A 23302-nucleotide genomic window follows, 5' to 3' on the forward strand; every position below is an offset into this window, starting at 1 on the left:
GAGCGTCTTGATAAGAGAGGATTTTTGAGCTGGATGATGATGTGATTCTGCATTCAGATAGGCATCAGTGTGCGTTTGCTTTCTGTAAACGCTGTGTGTTATTTTACCGTTTAGGCCATGTCCAAGCAAAATATCTAGGAATGGGAGTGTGTTATTCACCTCCATTTCCATGGTGAACTGGATGGCCGGGTTTTGTGCATTGAGATGATTTAGAAAATCATTAAGTGTATCTTTACCATGTGGCCAGACAACCAAAGTGTCATCCACATACCTAAACCAAAAGGATGGTTTTAATGTGCTCGAGGCAAGTGCTCTTATTTCAAAGTTTTCCATGTACAAATTTGCTATAGCAGGGGATAAAGGAGAACCCATTGCTGCTCCTTCCTTTTGTTTAAAGAAATCCCCTCTCCATAAGAAGTAAGTGTTATTTAAACAATGGCCAGCAAGTTTCGGAATATCTTTTTGTAAACCGGTATTCTTTACTAGTGTATCAAGTAATTTAAGCGATTCGTCCACTGGAACCTTAGTGAATAGAGAAATCACATCAAAACTTACCAGAATATCATCAGGAGTAAGTTTAATATCTTTAATCACATTCACAAGATGTTCTGAATTTTTTATGAATGAAGATGTCTTACCGATGTAGGGCTGTATTTGTTTGGTTATATATTTTGCTAATTGATATGTGGCAGAGCCAATTGTACTGACTATGGGTCGTAATGGGATGCCGATTTTATGAATCTTTGGTAGCCCATAGAGTCTAGGTGGTTTTGAGGCCCTTGGCTTAATTAGGTATTGCTCATTTTTAGGGATTAATGAATTTGCAATTATTGCAGTGGTCTTACGTTCTAAAGTGTTAGTTGGATCTCGTTTAATTTTAATGTAGGTACTTTCCTCTAGTAAATTTCTAATTTTATTATCATAATCGGCTCGTGACATTACTACAGTAGTGCGGCCTTTATCAGCTGCTAGGATTTGGATATCCTTATTTACACGCAGCTCTCTTAAGGCTTTTGCCTCGTTAGAGCTAATATTTACTTTTGGAACTTTGCTATTCTCAATTATTTTAGCAACCTCATGTCTAGTCATCTCTGCCTCATTATGTGGAAGGAGTCTAAAATACCAAACGCAGTTAAAATAACACATCACATAAAGTCTTCTAAAGCTAACCAAATACTACACAAAGCTAGCGAATTATTATTAATAGAGAGAATACAGCACAATAGGAGTGAATTATCTTACATTTCGGAATCGCTAAAGCAGTTACACTTAGATATAAGTAATAGTGTATCTATGCATTACTGGAATATAATCGATAACATAACACAACAATCGGCTGATAATGTGTTTAAACTAACAAAAACTAACCAAATTAATAAATTTTCTAGACTACATAATAAACAAATCCCTACTGAAAACCAAAAATGTAAAAACAAAACTGTACTGAACTTGACCAACACTGTATTAACCAGTGACATGGTCTCTATCCTTTCTAAAGGCCTTAACTTTGCCATTACCCCAAGCACAATTCCAGTGGATGAGATAATTGCTGAGGTAGAATCAGCAGTTAGACTCCTTCCACATAATGAGGCAGAGATGACTAGACATGAGGTTGCTAAAATAATTGAGAATAGCAAAGTTCCAAAAGTAAATATTAGCTCTAACGAGGCAAAAGCCTTAAGAGAGCTGCGTGTAAATAAGGATATCCAAATCCTAGCAGCTGATAAAGGCCGCACTACTGTAGTAATGTCACGAGCCGATTATGATAATAAAATTAGAAATTTACTAGAGGAAAGTACCTACATTAAAATTAAACGAGATCCAACTAACACTTTAGAACGTAAGACCACTGCAATAATTGCAAATTCATTAATCCCTAAAAATGAGCAATACCTAATTAAGCCAAGGGCCTCAAAACCACCTAGACTCTATGGGCTACCAAAGATTCATAAAATCGGCATCCCATTACGACCCATAGTCAGTACAATTGGCTCTGCCACATATCAATTAGCAAAATATATAACCAAACAAATACAGCCCTACATCGGTAAGACATCTTCATTCATAAAAAAAAAATTCAGAACATCTTGTGAATGTGATTAAAGATATTAAACTTACTCCTGATGATATTCTGGTAAGTTTTGATGTGATTTCTCTATTCACTAAGGTTCCAGTGGACGAATCGCTTAAATTACTTGATACACTAGTAAAGAATACCGGTTTACAAAAAGATATTCCGAAACTTGCTGGCCATTGTTTAAATAACACTTACTTCTTATGGAGAGGGGATTTCTTTAAACAAAAGGAAGGAGCAGCAATGGGTTCTCCTTTATCCCCTGCTATAGCAAATTTGTACATGGAAAACTTTGAAATAAGAGCACTTGCCTCGAGCACATTAAAACCATCCTTTTGGTTTAGGTATGTGGATGACACTTTGGTTGTCTGGCCACATGGTAAAGATACACTTAATGATTTTCTAAATCATCTCAATGCACAAAACCCGGCCATCCAGTTCACCATGGAAATGGAGGTGAATAACACACTCCCATTCCTAGATATTTTGCTTGGACATGGCCTAAACGGTAAAATAACACACAGCGTTTACAGAAAGCAAACGCACACTGATGCCTATCTGAATGCAGAATCACATCATCATCCAGCTCAAAAATCCTCTCTTATCAAGACGCTCGTACATCGGGCGAAAACAGTGTCAGATGGTGAGAGTCTAGTGAGAGAGATTAAACACGTTAAAGACGCACTACGACAGAATGGCTACAATAATGCTCAAATTAACAGAGCACTGAATGCCAAATCACGATCGCAAAGCAATACTACTGAAAGCGACCAGATTGTTAAAACAATAAAAATTCCATATATCTCAGGAGTAACTGACAAATTAGCCCGCGTTTTGCAAAAGCAAAACATTACAGTAAGATTTGGTACAGTACACAAAATTCAAAAACTAGTATCTTGCACTAAAGACGCATTACCTAAACTATCAACAGAAGGTGTATATCGGATTAATTGTTCATGTGGCAGCTGCTACATTGGGCAGACGGGACGTAACATCAGCGTAAGACTAAAAGAACATCAGAGGAATATTAAATTATCTCAAACACAACTGTCGGCAGTGGCAGAACATGCTTGTCAACAAGGACACTTAATTGATTTTGACAATGTTGCAGTGGTGTGTAAAACTAATTATTACTGGCAAAGACTAATTAGAGAATCCATTGAAATTGAGAGGAACAAGAATAACTTTAATCGCTCTGACAGCTACCGGCTTAGTGCGGCCTGGAAGCGTATTATTAAATAATACACATTACATTTTGATTTAAAGAATTACTAATCTACAACTCATTACTAATCATAACCAATGACTGATTACTAATCGATTATATAATTACATTACCCCCCCCCTCCGCCTCTAATCACTGCACCTGATGAGTTAAGTGATGACGTCACCCTGCTGCTCTATATAAAACCGGGAGCAAGCGAGGGCTTTACCATTCTGGCGAATTGCCCGATGATGCTGGAAGTATTTACCAGCGAAACGTCGTACTCAAACTGTAAATGTGGATTAACTCTTCAACACACCGGTGGGCTGAAGTAGTGAATTATTTGTCTTTTGTCAACGTGACACTTTTTTGGTGATTGGCCGTGTCGGGTGGTGGAGGGTTACGACACATTTATAAATAAACGCGATCTAACCCAAAAAACCTTTATTATGAATAATATTGGTCGCGAAAGCCTACGTGTTAAACAGACTCATCCCCCCCAGAGATGAGCCCCACCACTGTGGTGTCATCAGCAAACTTCACAATGGTGTTGCTATGGTGGATGGGGGCACAGTCATGTGTGTAGAGGGAGTAGAGCAGGGGGCTCAGTACACAGCCCTGGGGGGAGCCAGTACTGAGGCTCAGGGCTGTGAATGTATGACGGCCCACTCTGACCCTCTGTCTGCGGCCCGAGAGGAAGCTATGTATCCACATGCAGGTGGAATGTGGAAGCCCCAGGTCGCCCAGTTTTACCACCAATTTGTGTGGGAGGATGGTGTTAAACGCAGAACTGTAATCCACGAAGAGCATCTGCACATAGCTCCCCTGCTGCTCCAGGTGTGACAGTGCAGCATGCAGTGCTGTGGCCACGGCGTCCTCCGTGGATCGGTTCGCTCTGTAGGCAAACTGGTGGGGGTCAAGGCTTCGGGGCAATGTTGCAATGATGTGACTCCGGACCAGTTTTTCAAAGCACTTCATCACCACTGGCGTCAGTGCTACTGGCCGGTAGTCGTTGAGGCTGGAAATTTGGGGTTTTTTCGGCAGGCGGAGTATCCAGAGACAGGTTGAATATCTTTGTGAAGACTCCAGCCAGCTCGTCAGCACAGTCCCTCAGCACACGTCCCGGGACGCCATCAGGTCCCGCAGCCTTCCTCGGGTTGACGGCCCGCAGCGTGCGCCTCACCTGATGCTCCTCTACTGTGAGGTTCGGTGATGCTGTCCCTGGTGGTGTCACCTCAAAGCGGGCAAAGAAGAGGTTCGACTCCTCTGCCAGAGCGGTGTCACCATCTGCAGCTCCGAGGCTGGCCCTGTAGTTGGTGAGGTGCTGAACTCCCTGCCACACCTGCCTGCTGTCGTTACTGTCCAGGCGTTCCTCAATCCTCCTCCTGTAGTCTGCTTTGGCCTCACGGATGCCTCTCTTCAGGTTAGCTCGGGCTGTACTGTAGAGAGGCTTTATCTCGGGAATTGAAGGCGATGTTCCTCTCCTTCAGCAGCTGCTGGACCTCCCAGGTCATCCAGGGCTTCTGGTTGGGGTAGACCTGAATGCGTTTGTCCACAGTGACAGTGTATATGCAGTTTTTAATGTAGCACAATACACTATCTGTGAACACCTCCAGGTCCTGATGTTCGAAGACGCCCCAGTTGGTTCTATCAAAGCAGTCCTGCAGCTGCTGGGTGGCACCCTCAGGCCAGGTGGCGACAGTTTTTGTGATGGTAGGAGCCGTTTTCTTGATGGGGGCGTATGCAGGGATCAAAAGCAGGGACAAATGGTCAGACTGGCCCAGGTGTGGTAGTGGTCTAGCCCTGGAGCCTAGTTTGATGTTGGTGTAGACCTTGTCCAGAGTCTTAGTTCCCCTAGTAGCACACTTAACATGCTGGTGGAATTTAGGGAGTGCTGCCTTTAAGTCTGCATGGTTGAAATCCCCTGCTATAATCTACACAGCGTCAGGATACTTGCTCTGCTGAATGCTAATGCTGCCATGTAAAAATCCAATAGCTGAGTTAGCATTAGCATCCGGTGGGATGTAAACAGCAGTTATCATGACCACAGTAAACTCTCTTGGTAGGTAAATGGGCCTGCATTTAACAGTCACATACAAATCTGGTAAGCAGTGGCTGTCTACAGTCACTGTGTTAGTACACCAGCTGTTATTCACGTACACACAGAGCCCCCCTCCTCTGCTCTTACCGGAGTCTACTGTTCTGTCATGGCGCTGTGCTGTATAGCCTGCTAGCTCAATAGCAGAGTCCGGGATGGATGAATGAAGCCAGGTTTCTGTGAAAAGCAGAATGCAGCTGTCCTTCACTACATTGTTCGCTGTAGTCTGTAGCCTCAGTTCATCCATTTTGTTCGCGAGGTGTCTGGCATTCGTGAGAAATAGGCTGGGTAGCGGTGGTTTGAGTGGCTGCCTCTGTAGCCTGGCTAGCGCACCGGCCCTGCAGCCTCGCTTCTGCCTTCTCTCTCTACGCCGCCTTCGCCTCATCCCCGCTGGGATGATAATCCACGGAGAGCCGGGGCTCCTCGCTAACTCCACCGGAATCTTGTGAAGACGGAGAAACTCGCTTGTAACACTCCTTTCGTAACATAGTCCGATCTTAAGGAGATCGTGCCGGCTAAAGGTGTTACTCGCCCGACAAAATGTACACAAAACAAGACAATGCGTACATAAACAACCATACAAGGCACCGACCGGGTAGACACTGAGCTGCTGAAACTGTGTGCGCCGCCATCTCTCACTGCTCTTGACCACTGGTCTCCATCCCTTCTGACAACGTGTCCTGCACAAGTCCACCTACGATATGTCCACAGTTTGGATTAGGCCTAGGCAAGGTAAAAGGTAAAAACAACAAGCCTACCATTACCCTACCTTTTACATTACCACAATACAATCACTCTACCCTTACCTTTCAGCAAGGTAAGGTAAAAGGTCAAAAGCAACAAGCCTACCTTTACCCTACCTTTTACCCTTACCCCATACAAATTACCCGATTACAGGGTAATTACTGGGGTACTACACATGAAAAAGGTTTATAACAGGTAATTGCTAGGAAGAGCGCTTTATTCATATAGAATACTCTCGATTCCACTTTTAAATGGAGGCCATGGACTGCACCACGGAGCTTTTCACAAGCAGTAAGCAAGGTATTTACCAGGTTTTTTTTCCTTTTACCTTTACCCTACCCTTTATCTTACCCCTTGGCATGTCGACTAGTTTACCCTTTTACCCGGTAAAAAACGGTAAATTACCTTACCTTGCCGAGGCTTAGTTTGGATTATGTCTTTGACCTCCGTATTGGCTCAAATCTACGTGTTCCTCAATAAACTAATTCATATTAAAAGTAAATTCATAAAACGTTTCTGGCACATTGCGTTTTGGGAATATTCCTGTAAGGAAAAGGCACTGTCCACTTAGCAATACATGGGGCAACGGAGTGGCGAGATGTTGGCTACCTCGCCTGGTATGCAGGAGGTCTTGGGTTCGATCCCAACCCTGACGCGTGTATATCGCACCTCCGATTAACACGGTTCGCTACGTACAGTGTGAAAGAAGTTCAACATCTATACTTAGAGTTTGCATGTTCTCCCCGTGGTCACATGGATTTTTCTCCAGGTTCCCAAGTTTTTTCCATCCACATTTAAAAACATGTGTTTAGAGTATTTGGCCGCTATAAATAAAACATCGAAATGAGTTTTGGCATGGTACATAAAATACAAAAAGTTAGATTTGGTACTAAAGATTAATTACCGAAGCTATCAATAAGAGGTGTGTACCGGATTAATTGCTCCTGTGGCCAGGGCTATGTTGGTCAGACGGGACGAATGATTAACATAAGACGAAAATAACAAAAAAGAAAATATTAAATACCTACAAACACAACTGTTGTCAGTTGCAGAACATGCGTGCCAACAAGAACATTCAATTGATTTTGAGAATGACGTTTTGTGTAAAACTATTACTGGTCAAGTCTAATTCGAGAATCTATTAAAATTGAGAGAATTACAAATAAATTTAACCATTCTGATAGCTACAGGCTCAGAGCCGCTTGGAAGCGTAGTATTAAGTATTGCACTTTAATTGCATGCCTTTTCAAGTTATCATTTGATAATTAACTGTGACTAACCCAACCGATAATTATCGTTTAGGTACTGCATAGTCTCAGGCTAGCACAGTCTGTTGTAATTTTCATAATCACAATCCCTACGTGTTAAATTGGCTGCTATAAATTTCCACGTGATAAGCCAACTTCGTTGAGCTATCGTTCTGAGAAGTGCGTATGTTTGAACTTCTTTCGCACAGTACGTAGCCAACTGTGCTAATCGGAGGTGCTCATCTAAGTAGAATATGGAGTACATTTTTATGAAACGTATGTAACAAAAGTTGAATTTCGTGTGGGTTTTTTTAGTGATAGGAGGAAATCGGAGAACCAGCAGGAAACCCATGCAGAACAGGGGGAGAGAACTTACACACTCCACACAGAAAGGCACCCGAGTCGAACATCTAACCCAGGCCCTTCTCGCTGTGAGGCATGAGCGTTAGCCACCGTCGCCCGTGACTCTCAAAAGGCGACTCGCGTGTAAACCATACCGAGTGACACTGACACGGTACGAGTGTGCGCTACGTGGGCTCTCTCGCTCGAGTCGGCGCGGGTTCCGCTCGGGTCGGCGCGGGTTCCAGCCGGGCCGCCCTTGCTCAGAGTGGCGGTCCGAGCGGCGAGATCCCGCAGCCTCCTCCCCTCCGCGCCGCGTCCTTCAAGGCGCGTTTCTTCTGCTTCCCACGGCACGGTGACCCCTCCTGTCACCCACTCGCGCTGCTCCCCAGCCAGCCGGCCTCTACTCCCCGGCGCCTGCCTGCTCTGCCCACCCGGCCCCAGAAGGCGACTGTGGCTCTCAACGCAGCTCGAAGACTCAAGGCTACAGAGCAGCGCGTATCATCATCATCATCGCACGCGTCTTGAGTATTTTTTTGTTAATTTCTCTAACATGTACGTGCCCACGTTCGTGTTCTTGCCACTGGGTGAGTGCGACTCTGCTCGGCGTCAGTGTTGTTATTGTTGATGGAGCCGATGGCTCCGGGTCTGTGCCCTCACCTTGGTAGGATTCACTCACTGCTCCGCTGCCCGTGTTGAGGACTCGGTCTCTAGCAAACACCGACTGTTTCGTCTCCCGCTCCCACTCACACACCTACTTATTCTTACACTCACTCAACACACTGCAGGTCACAACAACACACCCACTCACACACACCTACTTACTCTTACACTCACTCACCACACTACAGGTCACAACAACACACCCACTCACACTCACTTACTTACTCTTACACTCACTCACCACACTGCAGGTCACAACAACACACCGACTCACACACACCTACTTACTCTTACATTCATTCACTCACTCACCACACCGCAGATCACAACAACACACTCACCCACGCACACCTACTTACACTCACCCACACACACCTGCTTACTCTAGCACCCACTCACCACACCGCAGGCCATAGCGCTTCTCTTTCTGCTTCTTTCCTCCACTGTGGAATTCCCTTCCACCATCGAATTCTTTCTCAAGCTGTCATGATAATAATAACAACAATTATTTTCACCTTGCTCAATTAAAGAAACGCGTTTCACTCGTATCTATTTCAACTTTTATAATAGTTACGTCTGTGGTTGGCCACTTGATGTGTTTTAGACCGTTGGGCTTGTGATCTCTGTGTTTAACAAATGTTCAAATGGCATCGAGAGCGCTGTCAACTCGACACATTTAATAACACCGTGGCTTTACAACGAGCGTACAGAACGGACGACGTTTTGGGCATTGGCCCTTCTTCACAGCACGTAGGCGTGCGCCTGCATGACGTTTCCAAATGAGACCACACGGAACGCGTGGCGCTGTGCCGTTGGCTGTGCTTGGTGCACCACTGCAAGCGCAGCAGCAGCACCACGTATTTTATTTTAGCGAGGGCTGTTCTAAAAAATGTTGTTTAACGGGTAACCCTGGGGTGGGCGCCGCGGTGGCAAGTTGTGAACTGCCTCGCCTGGTGCACTGGAGGATCATGGGTTCGATACCGACCCCGACGAAGCCTGTATATTTGGAGTTTGCGTGTCTCTCTCCCCGTGATCGCGTGCATTTTTCTGCGGGTCCTCCGGTTTTTCCCTCCACATTTAGAATCGTGTCTTTTAGAGTATTTGGCTACGATACATTTCCACACGATGATAAGCCACTTCATTGGGATATCATTTGTGATAGCCAGGTCGCTTCTGAAAAATAGCTATATAGCTCAGTGGGCCTTACCTGGTAAAATAACAAAAATAGTTTAGTTTAAAATAACAGGAGGCAATTATTGTTAAATTCAGTAAACGAAAAACATTTTTCAAGAGCCGCAATGAATGTGAATACGAGACGGTGGTCCTTTATAAACAACGTAACGAAGCGGTCCTTAAAGAGCCGCACGTGGATCCAGAGCCTTGCGGTAATCGAATGTAAACAACGGCCACCGGTTTGCCGCACGTAGAGCATCATGATTTATAGACTGTATAATGATTTACAGACTGCATCATAATTTATAGACTGTATAATGATTTACAGACTGCATCATGATGTATAGACTGTATAATGATTTACAGACTGTATCATGATTTATAGACTGTATAATGAGTTATAGACTGTATGATTTATAGACTAAATCATGATTTATAGACTGTATCATGATTTATCGGCTGTATAATGAGTTATAGACTATATATGTCGGGCAGTGAAATTAGCATTTCACCTCTTTTAACTGAGAAACGAAAGCAGCTGCCACAGCGGTTAGCGCTGGGTAGCGGCGAGCGCGCTCCACTGAAGCAGCTCAGAAGACGCCGGTTCGACTCCCATCTCCCGGCGCGGCAGTTGGAACGAGGGGGGCAATTTTATGAAATGTTCACCTTCAGCGCCTCTGTCCACCCAGTGGCAGTACAATAATAATTGGTACTCCACAGTCGATCGGCAGGTCGCGTGTGGTGGGGTGAAGTGTGGGTACCGCCCACCTCTTCCAAGACGTCAGGCCAACGTGGAAGAGTAGTCTGAATACCATCGAGAGGTGCCCTTCCGCCAGCAGTGTTGAGAGCAAGCTCTTTCTGGGTTGCGCCTTTTACCTGTCTGTACGTTCTCGCGTACCTGTCAATCAGTGCATTCGAATCTAAAATTACACTGGAAATGAACGCCGCTTCCTGACTTTCGAAACCGGATTGTGTAAAACGGTTACCGGTTTTTCTGATTGTCGGTTAACAACCTTAATTTTAAACCATTCTGAGGGTAGGGAATGTCCGCTGGGACGCTGATTATTTTTAAACACAGTTGCTGAGCACAGGACCAGAGACCCAAAACGCCAGGCGGCCAGAAACGAACAGCACTCTCAGGTTTCGAATAGATAACAGTCAACACTTAGCTTGGGGAAAAGAGACGACGGGAGGGAATTCCCAAGTGGACGAGAGCGAGGCGAGAAGCAGAAAGAGAAGGAAGGTGACCGGCGGTGTGGTGAGTGGGTGGGCGCCAGTGTCATTGTGTGTGTTTGTAAATAGGTCGACTCAGCCTCAAATGAGTACCTGGTAAGGTGTGTAAACATCGGCACTAGGGAGACAAATACGTCCAGGCATGATACTGGCCACCCACCCCCTCGTGTGCCGTGCCGGCCTTCATAGGTGCTCGCTAACAGCACTTGCCTCAAAAGGCTGTTTAGGCTATGCGGGGGATCTTTGTGGTTTTTTGTGACTGAGTAATGGGTGACTGAGCGAGTGGTTGACTGAGTGTTGTTGTGAGCTGCAGTGTGTGCGGTGGTGGTGGTGGTGGTTGAACACAGCGTGGAGTCTGGTGAACCGTCGAGTCGTCAACATGGGTGGAGGAAGCCTCGCGAGTGAACCTCACGGGAACGGTAGCCGTGGGAACATCGATTGGTATTAATTTGTTCCTCGGTACATCGTCTGTGCTCTCTACTGTGCTGTTCCACTGTGGAAGCTCCACAACTCATTCGCCTTGTGCCTCGTGCCGGTGCGGCAGTCGGATATTGATCGCAATGGATGGGGTGGTAGTGTTGTTGTTGTGATTGTCTCAGATCGAATCTTGTGTCCACGGTGTCTGTGGAAGGACGCACCGCCCGGTGACTTTGTAACTGGATCCGAGTCGTCGTGATCTGGCCAGGTCCAGGCACCGCTGCCTCACGGTGCGACAGACCCGGGGGAGTTGAAGCAGGTTAAGAGCTCTGGGGGAGGTGAAGCAGATTGAGAGCCCTGGGGGAGATGAAGCAGATTGAGAGCCCTGGGGGAGGTGAGGCAGATTGAGATCCCTGGGGGAGGTGAGGCAGTTTGAGAGCCCTGGGGGAGGTGAAGCAGATTGAGAGCCCTAGGGGAGGTGAAGCAGGTTGAGAGCCCTGGCGGAGGTGAGGGAATTTGAGAATCCTGGGGGAGGTGAGGCAGTTTGAGAGCCCTGGGGGAGGTGTAGCAGGTTGACAGCCCTGGGGGAGGTGAAGCAGGTTGAGAGCCCTGGGGGAGATGAAGCAGGTTGAGAGCCCTGGGGGAGGTGAGGCAGATTGAGATCCCTGGGGGAGGTGAGGCAGTTTGAGAGCCCTGGGGGAGGTGAGGCAATTTGAGAGCCCTGGGGGAGGTGAAACACGTTGAGAGCCCTGGGGGAGGTGAGGGAGTTTGAGAGTCCTGGGGGAGGTGAGGCAGTTTGAGAGCCCTCGGGGAGGTGAAGCAGGTTGAGAGCCCTGGGGGAGGTGAAGCAGGTTGAGACCCTGGGGGATGTGAGGCAGGTTCAGAGTCCTGGGGGAGGTGAAGCAGGTTGAGATCCCTGGGGGAGGTGAAGCAGGTTGAGATCCCTGGGGGAGGTGAAGCGGATTGAGATCCCTGGGGGAGGTGAAGCAGGTTGAGAGCCCTGGGGGAGGTGAAGCAGGTTGAGAACCCTGGGGGAGGTGAAGCAGATTGAGAGCCTTGCGAGAGGTGAAGCAGTTTGAGAGCCCTGCGGAGCTAGAGCAGTTTGGGAGCCTTGGGGGAGGTGAGGCAGATTGAGAGCCCTGGGGAGGTGAGGCAGTTTGAGAGCCTTGGGGGAGGTGAGGCAGATTGAGAGCCCTGGGGAGGTGAAGCAGATTGAGAGCCTTGGGGGAGGTGAGGCAGATTGAGAGCCCTGGGGAGGTGAGGCAGTTTGAGAGCCTTGGGGGAGGTGAGGCAGTTTGAGAACCCTGTGGGAGGTGAAGCAGATTGAGAGCCCTGGGGAGGTGAAGCAGATTGAGAGCCTTGGGGGAGGTGAGGCAGTTTGAGAACCCTGTGGGAGGTGAAGCAGATTGAGAGCCCTGGGGGAGGTGAAGTAGATTGAAATCCCTGGAGGAGGTGAGGCAGTTTGAGAGCCCTGTGGGAGGTGAAGCAGATTGAGAGCCCTGGGGGAGGTGAAGCAGATTGAGAGCCCTGGGGGAGGTGAAGCAGATTGAGACCCCTGGGGGAGGTGAAGCAGGTTGAGAGGCGTGGGGGAGGTGACGCAGTTTCAGGGCCCTGGGGGAGGTAAGGCAGTTTGAGAGCCCTGGGGAAGGTGAATCAGATTGAGAGCCCTGGGGGAGGTGAAGTATATTGAGATCCCTAGGGGAGGTGAATCAGATTGAGAGCCCTGGAGGAGGTGAAGTAGATTGAAATCCCTGGAGGAGGTGAGGCAGTTTGAGAGCCCTGTGGGAGGTGAAGCAGATTGAGAGCCCTGGGGGAGGTGAAGCAGATTGAGAGCCCTGGGGGAGGTGAAGCAGATTGAGACCCCTGGGGGAGGTGAAGCAGGTTGAGAGGCATGGGGGAGGTGAGGCAGTATCAGGGCCCTGGGGGAGGTAAGGCAGTTTGAGAGCCCTGGGGAAGGTGAATCAGATTGAGAGCCCTGGGGGAGGTGAAGTAGATTGAGATCCCTGGGGGAGGTGAGGCAGTTTGAGAGCCCTGGGGGAGGTGAGGCAGTTTGAGAGCCCTGGGGGAGGTGAAGCACGTTGAGAGCCCTGGGGGAGGTGAGGGAGTTTGAGAGTCCTGGGGGAGATGAGGCAGTTTGAGAGCCCTGGGGGAGGTGAAGCAGGTTGGGAGCCCTGGGGGAGGTGAAGCAGGTTGAAAGCCCTGGGGGAGGTGAGGCAGGTTGAGATCGCTGGGGGAGGTGAAGCAGTTTGAGAGCCCTGGGAGAAGTGAAGCAGGTTGAGGGCCCTGGGGGAGGTGAAGCGGAATGAGATCTCTGGGGGAGGTGAAGCAGGTTGAGAGCCCTGGGGGAGGTGAAGCAGGTTGAGAGCCCTGGGGGAGGTGAAGCAGGTTGAGAACCCTGGGGGAGGTGAAGCAGATTGAGAGCCTTGGGGGAGGTGAAGCAGTTTGAGAGCCCTGCGGAGGTGAGGCAGTTTGGGAGCCTTGGGGGAGGTGAGGCAGATTGAGAGCCCTGGGGAGGTGAGGCAGTTTGAGAGCCTTGGGGGAGGTGAGGCAGATTGAGAGCCCTGGGGAGGTGAAGCATATTGAGAGCCTCGGGGGAGGTGAGGCAGTTTGAGAACCCTGTGGGAGGTGAAGCAGATTGAGAGCCCTAGGGGAGGTGAAGTATATTGAGATCCTTGGGGAAGGTGAGGCAGTTTGAGAGCCCTGTGGGAGGTGAAGCAGATTGAGAGCCCTGGGAGAGGTGAAGTATATTGAGATCCCTGGGGGAGGTGAAGCAGATTGAGAGCCCTGGGGGAGGTGAAGCAGTTTGAGAGCCCTGGGGGAGGTGAGGCAATTTGAGAGCCCTGGGGGAGGTGAAACACGTTGAGAGCCCTGGGGGAGGTGAGGGAGTTTGAGAGTCCTGGGGGAGGTGAGGCAGTTTGAGAGCCCTGGGGGAGATGAAGCAGATTGAGAGCCCTGGGGGAGGTGAGGCAGATTGAGATCCCTGGGGGAGGTGAGGCAGTTTGACAGCCCTGGGGGAGGTGAAGGAGATTGAGAGCCCTAGGGGAGGTGAAGCAGGTTGAGAGTCCTGGGAGAGTTGAGGGAATTTGAGAGTCCTGGGGGAGGTGAAGCAGTTTGAGAGCCCTGGGGGAGGTGAAGCAGGTTGAGAGCCCTGGGGGAGGTGAAGCAGGTTGAGAGCCCTGGGGGAGATGCAGCAGGTTGAGAGCCCTGGGGGAGGTGAGGCAGATTGAGATCCCTGGGGGAGGTGAGGCAGTTTGAGAGCCCTGGGGGAGGTGAGGCAATTTGAGAGCCCTGGGGGAGGTGAAGCACGTTGAGAGCCGTGGGGGAGGTGAGGGAGTTTAAGAGTCCTGGGGGAGGTGAGGCAGTTTAAGAGCCCTGGGGGAGGTGAAGCACGTTGAGAGCCGTGGGGGAGGTGAGGGAGTTTAAGAGTCCTGGGGGAGGTGAGGCAGTTTAAGAGCCCTGGGGGAGGTGAAGCAGATTGAGACCCCTGGGGGAGGTGAAGCAGGTTGAGACCCTGGGGGAGGTGAGGCAGGTTCAGAGTCCTGGGGGAGGTGAAGCAGGTTGAGAGCCCTGGGGGAGGTGAAGCAGGTTGAGATCCCTGGGGGAGGTGAAGCGGATTGAGATCCCTGGGGGAGGTGAAGCAGGTTGAGAGCCCTGGGGGAGGTGAAGCAGGTTGAGAACCCTGGGGGAGGTGAAGCAGGTTGAGAACCCTGGGGGAGGTGAAGCAGATTGAGAGCCTTGGGGGAGGTGAAGCAGTTTGAGAGCCCTGCGGAGCTGAGGCAGTTTGGGAGCCTTGGGGGAGGTGAGGCAGATTGAGAGCCCTGGGGAGGTGAGGCAGTTTGAGAGCCTTGGGGGAGGTGAGGCAGATTGAGAGCCCTGGGGAGGTGAAGCAGATTGAGAGCCTTGGGGGAGGTGAGGCAGTTTGAGAACCCTGTGGGAGGTGAAGCAGATTGAGAGCCCTAGGGGAGGTGAAGTATATTGAGATCCCTGGGGGAGGTGAGGCAGTTTGAGAGCCCTGTGGGAGGTGAAGCAGATTGAGAGCCCTGGGGGAGGTGAAGTATATTGAGATCCCTAGGGGAGGTGAAGCATATTGAGAGCCCTGTGGGAGGTGAAGCAGATTGAGAGCCCTGGGGGAGGTGATGCAGATTGAGAGCCCTGGGGGAGGTGAAGCAGATTGAGACCCCTGGGGGAGGTGAAGCAGGTTGAGAGGCGTGGGGGAGGTGAGGCAGTTTCAGGGCCCTGGGGTAGGTAAGGCAGTTTGAGAGACCTGGGGAAGGTGAATCAGATTGAGAGCCCTGGGGGAGGTGAAGTATATTGAGATCCCTAGGGGAGGTGAAGCAGATTGAGAGCCCTGGGGGAGGTGAAGTAGATTGAAATCCCTGGGGGAGATGCAGCAGGTTGAGAGCCCTGGGGGAGGTCAGGCAGATTGAGATCCCTGGGGGAGTTGAGGCAGTTTGAGAGCCCTGGGGGAGGTGAGGCAATTTGAGAGCCCTGGGGGAGGTGAAACACGTTGAGAGCCCTGGGGGAGGTGAGGGAGTTTAAGAGTCCTGGGGGAGGTGAGGCAGTTTAAGAGCCCTGGGGGAGGTGAAGCAGATTGAGAGCCCTGGGGGAGGTGAAGCAGGTTGAGACCCTGGGGGAGGTGAGGCAGGTTCAGAGTCCTGGGGGAGGTGAAGCAGGTTGAGATCCCTGGGGGAGGTGAAGCAGGTTGAGATCCCTGGGGGAGGTTAAGCGGATTGAGATCACTGGGGGAGGTGAAGCAGGTTGAGAGCCCTGGGGGAGGTGAAGCAGGTTGAGAACCCTGGGGGAGGTGAAGCAGATTGAGAGCATTGGGGGAGGTGAAGCAGTTTGAGAGCCCTGCGGAGCTGAGGCAGTTTGGGAGCCTTGCGGGAGGTGAGGCAGATTGAGAGCCCTGGGGAGGTGAGGCAGTTTGAGAGCCTTGGGGGAGGTGAGGCAGATTGAGAGCCCTGGGGAGGTGAAGCAGATTGAGAGCCTTGGGGGAGGTGAGGCAGTTTGAGAACCCTGTGGGAGGTGAAGCAGATTGAGAGCCCTAGGGGAGGTGAAGTATATTGAGATCCCTGGGGGAGGTGAGGCAGTTTGAGAGCCCTGTGGGAGGTGAAGCAGATTGAGAGCCCTGGGGGAGGTGAAGTATATTGAGATCCCTAGGGGAGGTGAAGCATATTGAGAGCCCTGTGGGAGGTGAAGCAGATTGAGAGCCCTGGGGGAGGTGAAGCAGATTGAGAGCCCTGGGGGAGGTGAAGCAGATTGAGATCCCTGGGGGAGGTGAAGCAGGTTGAGAGGCGTGGTGGAGGTGAGGCAGTTTCAGGGCGCTGGGGTAGGTAAGGCAGTTTGAGAGACCTGGGGAAGGTGAATCAGATTGAGAGCCCTGGGGGAGGTGAAGTATATTGAGATCCCTAGGGGAGGTGAAGCAGATTGAGAGCCCTGGGGGAGGTGAAGTAGATTGAAATCCCTGGAGGAGGTGAGGCAGTTTGAGAGCCCTGTGGGAGGTGAAGCAGATTGAGAGCCCTGGGGGAGGTGAAGCAGATTGAGAGCCCTGGGGGAGGTGAAGCAGATTGAGACCCCTGGGGGAGGTGAAGCAGGTTGAGAGCCCTGGGGGAGATGCAGCAGGTTGAGAGCCCTGGGGGAGGTCAGGCAGATTGAGATCCCTGGGGGAGTTGAGGCAGTTTGAGAGCCCTGGGGGAGGTGAGGCAATTTGAGAGCCCTGGGGGAGGTGAAACACGTTGAGAGCCCTGGGGGAGGTGAGGGAGTTTAAGAGTCCTGGGGGAGTTGAGGCAGTTTAAGAGCCCTGGGGGACGTGAAGCAGATTGAGAGCCCTGGGGGAGGTGAAGCAGGTTGAGACCCTGGGGGAGGTGAGGCAGTTTCAGAGTCCTGGGGGAGGTGAAGCAGGTTGAGATCCCTGGGGGAGGTGAAGCAGGTTGAGATCCCTGGGGGAGGTGAAGCGGATTGAGATCCCTGGGGGAGGTGAAGCAGGTTGAGAGCCCTGGGGGAGGTGAAGCAGGTTGAGAACCCTGGGGGAGGTGAAGCAGATTGAGAGCCTTGGGGGAGGTGAAGCAGTTTGAGAACCCTGTGGGAGGTGAAGCAGATTGAGAGCCCTAGGGGAGGTGAAGTATATTGAGATCCCTGGGGGAGGTGAGGCAGTTTGAGAGCCCTGTGGGAGGTGAAGCAGATTGAGAGCCCTGGGGGAGGTGAAGTATATTGAGATCCCTAGGGGAGGTGAAGCATATTGAGAGCCCTGTGGGAGGTGAAGCAGATTGAGAGCCCTGGGGGAGGTGAAGCAGATTGAGAGCCCTGGGGGAGGTGAAGCAGATTGAGATCCCTGGGGGAGGTGAAGCAGGTTGAGAGGCGTGGTGGAGGTGAGGCAGTTTCAGGGCGCTGGGGTAGGTAAGGCAGTTTGAGAGACCTGGGGAAGGTGAATCAGATTGAGAGCCCTGGGGGAGGTGAAGTATATTGAGATCCCTAGGGGAGGTGAAGCAGATTGAGAGCCCTGGGGGAGGTGAAGTAGATTGAAATCCCTGGAGGAGGTGAGGCAGTTTGAGAGCCCTGTGGGAGGTGAAGCAGATTGAGAGCCCTGGGGGAGGTGAAGCAGATTGAGAGCCCTGGGGGAGGTGAAGCAGATTGAGACCCCTGGGGGAGGTGAAGCAGGTTGAGAGCCCTGGGGGAGATGCAGCAGGTTGAGAGCCCTGGGGGAGGTCAGGCAGATTGAGATCCCTGGGGGAGTTGAGGCAGTTTGAGAGCCCTGGGGGAGGTGAGGCAATTTGAGAGCCCTGGGGGAGGTGAAACACGTTGAGAGCCCTGGGGGAGGTGAGGGAGTTTAAGAGTCCTGGGGGAGTTGAGGCAGTTTAAGAGCCCTGGGGGACGTGAAGCAGATTGAGAGCCCTGGGGGAGGTGAAGCAGGTTGAGACCCTGGGGGAGGTGAGGCAGTTTCAGAGTCCTGGGGGAGGTGAAGCAGGTTGAGATCCCTGGGGGAGGTGAAGCAGGTTGAGATCCCTGGGGGAGGTGAAGCGGATTGAGATCCCTGGGGGAGGTGAAGCAGGTTGAGAGCCCTGGGGGAGGTGAAGCAGGTTGAGAACCCTGGGGGAGGTGAAGCAGATTGAGAGCCTTGGGGGAGGTGAAGCAGTTTGAGAGCCCTGCGGAGCTGAGGCAGTTTGGGAGCCTTGCGGGAGGTGAGGCAGATTGAGAGCCCTGGGGAGGTGAGGCAGTTTGAGAGCCTTGGGGGAGGTGAGGCAGATTGAGAGCCCTGGGGAGGTGAAGCAGATTGAGAACCTTGGGGGAGGTGAGGCAGTTTGAGAACCCTGTGGAAGGTGAAGCAGATTGAGAGCCCTAGGGGAGGTGAAGTATATTGAGATCCCTGGGGGAGGTGAGGCAGTTTGAGAGCCCTGTGGGAGGTGAAGCAGATTGAGAGCCCTGGGGGAGGTGAAGTATATTGAGATCCCTAGGGGAGGTGAAGCATATTGAGAGCCCTGTGGGAGGTGAAGCAGATTGAGAGCCCTGGGGGAGGTGAAGCAGATTGAGAGCCCTGGGGGAGGTGAAGCAGATAGAGACCCATGGGGGAGGTGAAGCAGGTTGAGAGGCGTGGGGGAGGTGAGGCAGTTTCAGGGCCCTGGGGTAGGTAAGGCAGTTTGAGAGCCCTGGGGAAGGTGACTCAGATTGAGAGCCCTGGGGGAGGTGAAGTATATTGAGATCCCTAGGGGAGGTGAAGCAGATTGAGAGCCCTGGGGGACGTGAAGCAGATTGAGAGCCCTGGGGGAGGTGAAGCAGGTTGAGACCCTGGGGGAGGTGAGGCAGGTTCAGAGTCCTGGGGGAGGTGAAGCAGGTTGAGATCCCTGGGGGAGGTGAAGCAGGTTGAGATCCCTCGGGGAGGTGAAGCGGATTGAGATCCCTGGGGGAGGTGAAGCAGGTTGAGAGCCCTGGGGGAGGTGAAGCAGGTTGAGAACCCTGGGGGAGGTGAAGCAGATTGAGAGCCTTGGGGGAGGTGAAGCAGTTTGAGAGCCCTGCGGAGCTGAGGCAGTTTGGGAGCCTTGGGGGAGGTGAGGCAGATTGAGAGCCCTGGGGAGGTGAGGCAGTTTGAGAGCCTTGGGGGAGGTGAGGCAGATTGAGAGCCCTGGGGAGGTGAAGCAGATTGAGAGCCTTGGGGGAGGTGAGGCAGTTTGAGAACCCTGTGGGAGGTGAAGCAGATTGAGAGCCCTAGGGGAGGTGAAGTATATTGAGATCCCTGGGGGAGGTGAGGCAGTTTGAGAGCCCTGTGGGAGGTGAAGCAGATTGAGAGCCCTGGGGGAGGTGAAGTATATTGAGATCCCTAGGGGAGGTGAAGCATATTGAGAGCCCTGTGGGAGGTGAAGCAGATTGAGAGCCCTGGGGGAGGTGAAGCAGATTGAGAGCCCTGGGGGAGGTGAAGCAGATTGAGACCCCTGGGGGAGGTGAAGCAGGTTGAGAGGCGTGGGGGAGGTGAGGCAGTTTCAGGGCCCTGGGGGAGGTCAGGCAGATTGAGATCCCTGGGGGAGTTGAGGCAGTTTGAGAGCGCTGGGGGAGGTGAGGCAATTTGAGAGCCCTGGGGGAGGTGAAACACGTTGAGACCCCTGGGGGAGGTGAGGGAGTTTAAGAGTCCTGGGGGAGGTGAGGCAGTTTAAGAGCCCTGGGGGACGTGAAGCAGATTGAGAGCCCTGGGGGAGGTGAAGCAGGTTGAGACCCTGTGGGAGGTGAGGCAGGTTCAGAGTCCTGGGGGAGGTGAAGCAGGTTGAGATCCCTGGGGGAGGTGAAGCAGGTTGAGATCCCTGGGGGAGGTGAAGCGGATTGAGATCCCTGGGGGAGGTGAAGCAGGTTGAGAGCCCTGGGGCAGGTGAAGCAGGTTGAGAACCCTGGGGGAGGTGAAGCAGATTGAGAGCCTTGGGGGAGGTGAAGCAGTTTGAGAGCCCTGCGGAGCTGAGGCAGTTTGGGAGCCTTGGGGGAGGTGAGGCAGATTGAGAGCCCTGGGGAGGTGAGGCAGTTGAGAGCCTTGGGGGAGGTGAGGCAGATTGAGAGCCCTGGGGAGGTGAAGCAGATTGAGAGCCTTGGGGGAGGTGAGGCAGTTTGAGAACCCTGTGGAAGGTGAAGCAGATTGAGAGCCCTAGGGGAGGTGAAGTTTATTGAGATCCCTGGGGGAGGTGAGGCAGTTTGAGAGCCCTGTGGGAGGTGAAGCAGATTGAGAGCCCTGGGGGAGGTGAAGTATATTGAGATCCCTAGGGGAGGTGAAGCATATTGAGAGCCCTGTGGGAGGTGAAGCAGATTGAGAGCCCTGTGGGAGGTGAAGCAGATTGAGAGCCCTGGGGGAGGTGAAGCAGATAGAGACCCCTGGGGGAGGTGAAGCAGGTTGAGAGGCGTGGGGGAGGTGAGGCAGTTTCAGGGCCCTGGGGTAGGTAAGGCAGTTTGAGAGCCCTGGGGAAGGTGAATCAGATTGAGAGCCCTGGGGGAGGTGAAGTATATTGAGATCCCTAGGGGAGGTGAAGCAGATTGAGAGCCCTGGGGGACGTGAAGCAGATTGAGAGCCCTGGGGGAGGTGAAGCAGGTTGAGACCCTGGGGGAGGTGAGGCAGGTTCAGAGTCCTGGGGGAGGTGAAGCAGGTTGAGATCCCTGGGGGAGGTGAAGCAGGTTGAGATCCCTGGGGGAGGTGAAGCGGATTGAGATCCCTGGGGGAGGTGAAGCAGGTTGAGAGCCCTGGGGGAGGTGAAGCAGGTTGAGAACCCTGGGGGAGGTGAAGCAGATTGAGAGCCTTGGGGGAGGTGAAGCAGTTTGAGAGCCCTGCGGAGCTGAGGCAGTTTGGGAGCCTTGGGGGAGGTGAGGCAGATTGAGAGCGCTGGGGAGGTGAGGCAGTTTGAGAGCCTTGGGGGAGGTGAGGCAGATTGAGAGCCCTGGGGAGGTGAAGCAGATTGAGAGCCTTGGGGGAGGTGAGGCAGTTTGAGAACCCTGTGGGAGGTGAAGCAGGTTGAGAACCCTGGGGGAGGTGAAGCAGATTGAGAGCCTTGGGGGAGGTGAAGCAGTTTGAGAGCCCTGCGGAGCTGAGGCAGTTTGGGAGCCTTGGGGGAGGTGAGGCAGATTGAGAGCCCTGGGGAGGTGAGGCAGTTGAGAGCCTTGGGGGAGGTGAGGCAGATTGAGAGCCCTGGGGAGGTGAAGCAGATTGAGAGCCTTGGGGGAGGTGAGGCAGTTTGAGAACCCTGTGGAAGGTGAAGCAGATTGAGAGCCCTAGGGGAGGTGAAGTTTATTGAGATCCCTGGGGGAGGTGAGGCAGTTTGAGAGCCCTGTGGGAGGTGAAGCAGATTGAGAGCCCTGGGGGAGGTGAAGTATATTGAGATCCCTAGGGGAGGTGAAGCATATTGAGAGCCCTGTGGGAGGTGAAGCAGATTGAGAGCCCTGTGGGAGGTGAAGCAGATTGAGAGCCCTGGGGGAGGTGAAGCAGATAGAGACCCCTGGGGGAGGTGAAGCAGGTTGAGAGGCGTGGGGGAGGTGAGGCAGTTTCAGGGCCCTGGGGTAGGTAAGGCAGTTTGAGAGCCCTGGGGAAGGTGAATCAGATTGAGAGCCCTGGGGGAGGTGAAGTATATTGAGATCCCTAGGGGAGGTGAAGCAGATTGAGAGCCCTGGGGGACGTGAAGCAGATTGAGAGCCCTGGGGGAGGTGAAGCAGGTTGAGACCCTGGGGGAGGTGAGGCAGGTTCAGAGTCCTGGGGGAGGTGAAGCAGGTTGAGATCCCTGGGGGAGGTGAAGCAGGTTGAGATCCCTGGGGGAGGTGAAGCGGATTGAGATCCCTGGGGGAGGTGAAGCAGGTTGAGAGCCCTGGGGGAGGTGAAGCAGGTTGAGAACCCTGGGGGAGGTGAAGCAGATTGAGAGCCTTGGGGGAGGTGAAGCAGTTTGAGAGCCCTGCGGAGCTGAGGCAGTTTGGGAGCCTTGGGGGAGGTGAGGCAGATTGAGAGCGCTGGGGAGGTGAGGCAGTTTGAGAGCCTTGGGGGAGGTGAGGAAGATTGAGAGCCCTGGGGAGGTCAAGCAGATTGAGAGCCTTGGGGGAGGTGAGGCAGTTTGACAACCCTGTGGGAGGTGAAGCAGATTGAGAGCCCTAGGGGAGGTGAAGTATATTGAGATCCCTGGGGGAGGTGAGGCAGTTTGAGAGCCCTGTGGGAGGTGAAGCAGATTGAGAGCCCTGGGGGAGGTGAAGTATATTGAGATCCCTAGGGGAGGTGAAGCATATTGAGAGCCCTGTGGGAGGTGAAGCAGATTGAGAGCCCTGGGGGAGGTGAAGCAGATTGAGAGCCCTGGGGGAGGTGAAGCAGATTGAGACCCCTGGGGGAGGTGAAGCAGGTTGAGAGGCGTGGGGGAGGTGAGGCAGTTTCAGGGCCCTGGGGTAGGTAAGGCAGTTTGAGAGCCCTGGGGAAGGTGAATCAGATTGAGAGCCCTGGGGGAGGTGAAGTATATTGAGATCCCTAGGGGAGGTGAAGCAGATTGAGAGCCCTGGGGGAGGTGAAGTAGATTGAAATCCCTGGAGGAGGTGAGGCAGTTTGAGAGCCCTGTGGGAGGTGAAGCAGATTGAGAGCCCTGGGGGAGGTGAAGCAGATTGAGAGCCCTGGGGGAGGTGAAGCAGATTGAGACCCCTGTGGGAGGTGAAGCAGGTTGAGAGGCGTGGGGGAGGTGAGGCAATTTCAGGGCCCTGGGGGAGGTAAGGCAGTTTGAGAGCCCTGGGGAAGGTGAATCAGATTGAGAGCCCTGGGGGAGGTGAGGCAGTTTGAGAGCCCTGTGGGAGGTGAGGCAGTTTGAGAGCCCTGGGGGAGGTGAAGCACGTTGAGAGCCCTGGGGGAGGTGAGGGAGTTTGAGAGTCCTGGGGGAGGTGAGGCAGTTTGAGAGCCCTGGGGGAGGTGAAGCAGGTTGAGAGCCCTGGGGGAGGTGAAGCAGGTTGAGAGCCCTGGGGGAGGTGAGGCAGGTTGAGATCCCTGGGGGAGGTGAAGCACTTTGAGAGCCCTGGGAGAAGTGAAGCAGGTTGAGGGCCCTGGGGGAGGTGAAGCGGAATGAGATCCCTGGGGGAGGTGAAGCAGGTTGAGAGCCCTGGGGGAGGTGAAGCAGGTTGAGAGCCCTGGGGGA

General features: G+C 52.5%; 1 protein-coding gene across 1 annotated transcript in view; it reads left to right on the forward strand.

The window, feature by feature from the left end:
- Positions 1-7226: 7226 nt before the first annotated feature.
- LOC116947631 (uncharacterized) overlaps positions 7227-23302 on the forward strand; it is an 84185-nt gene continuing 68109 nt past the window's right edge. Inside the window, exon 1 of the mRNA XM_032963601.2 lies at positions 7227-8293. Within this exon, the coding sequence (XP_032819492.1) occupies positions 8260-8293 (34 nt within the window). The 5' untranslated portion in view covers positions 7227-8259. The remainder of the gene's footprint in view (positions 8294-23302) is intronic.

This window comes from Petromyzon marinus, chromosome 30, assembly GCF_048934315.1.
Source record: "Petromyzon marinus isolate PM22_M1 ecotype Great Lakes invasive population chromosome 30, UKy_Petmar_22M1.pri1.0, whole genome shotgun sequence".
Lineage (NCBI taxonomy): Eukaryota > Metazoa > Chordata > Hyperoartia > Petromyzontiformes > Petromyzontidae > Petromyzon > Petromyzon marinus.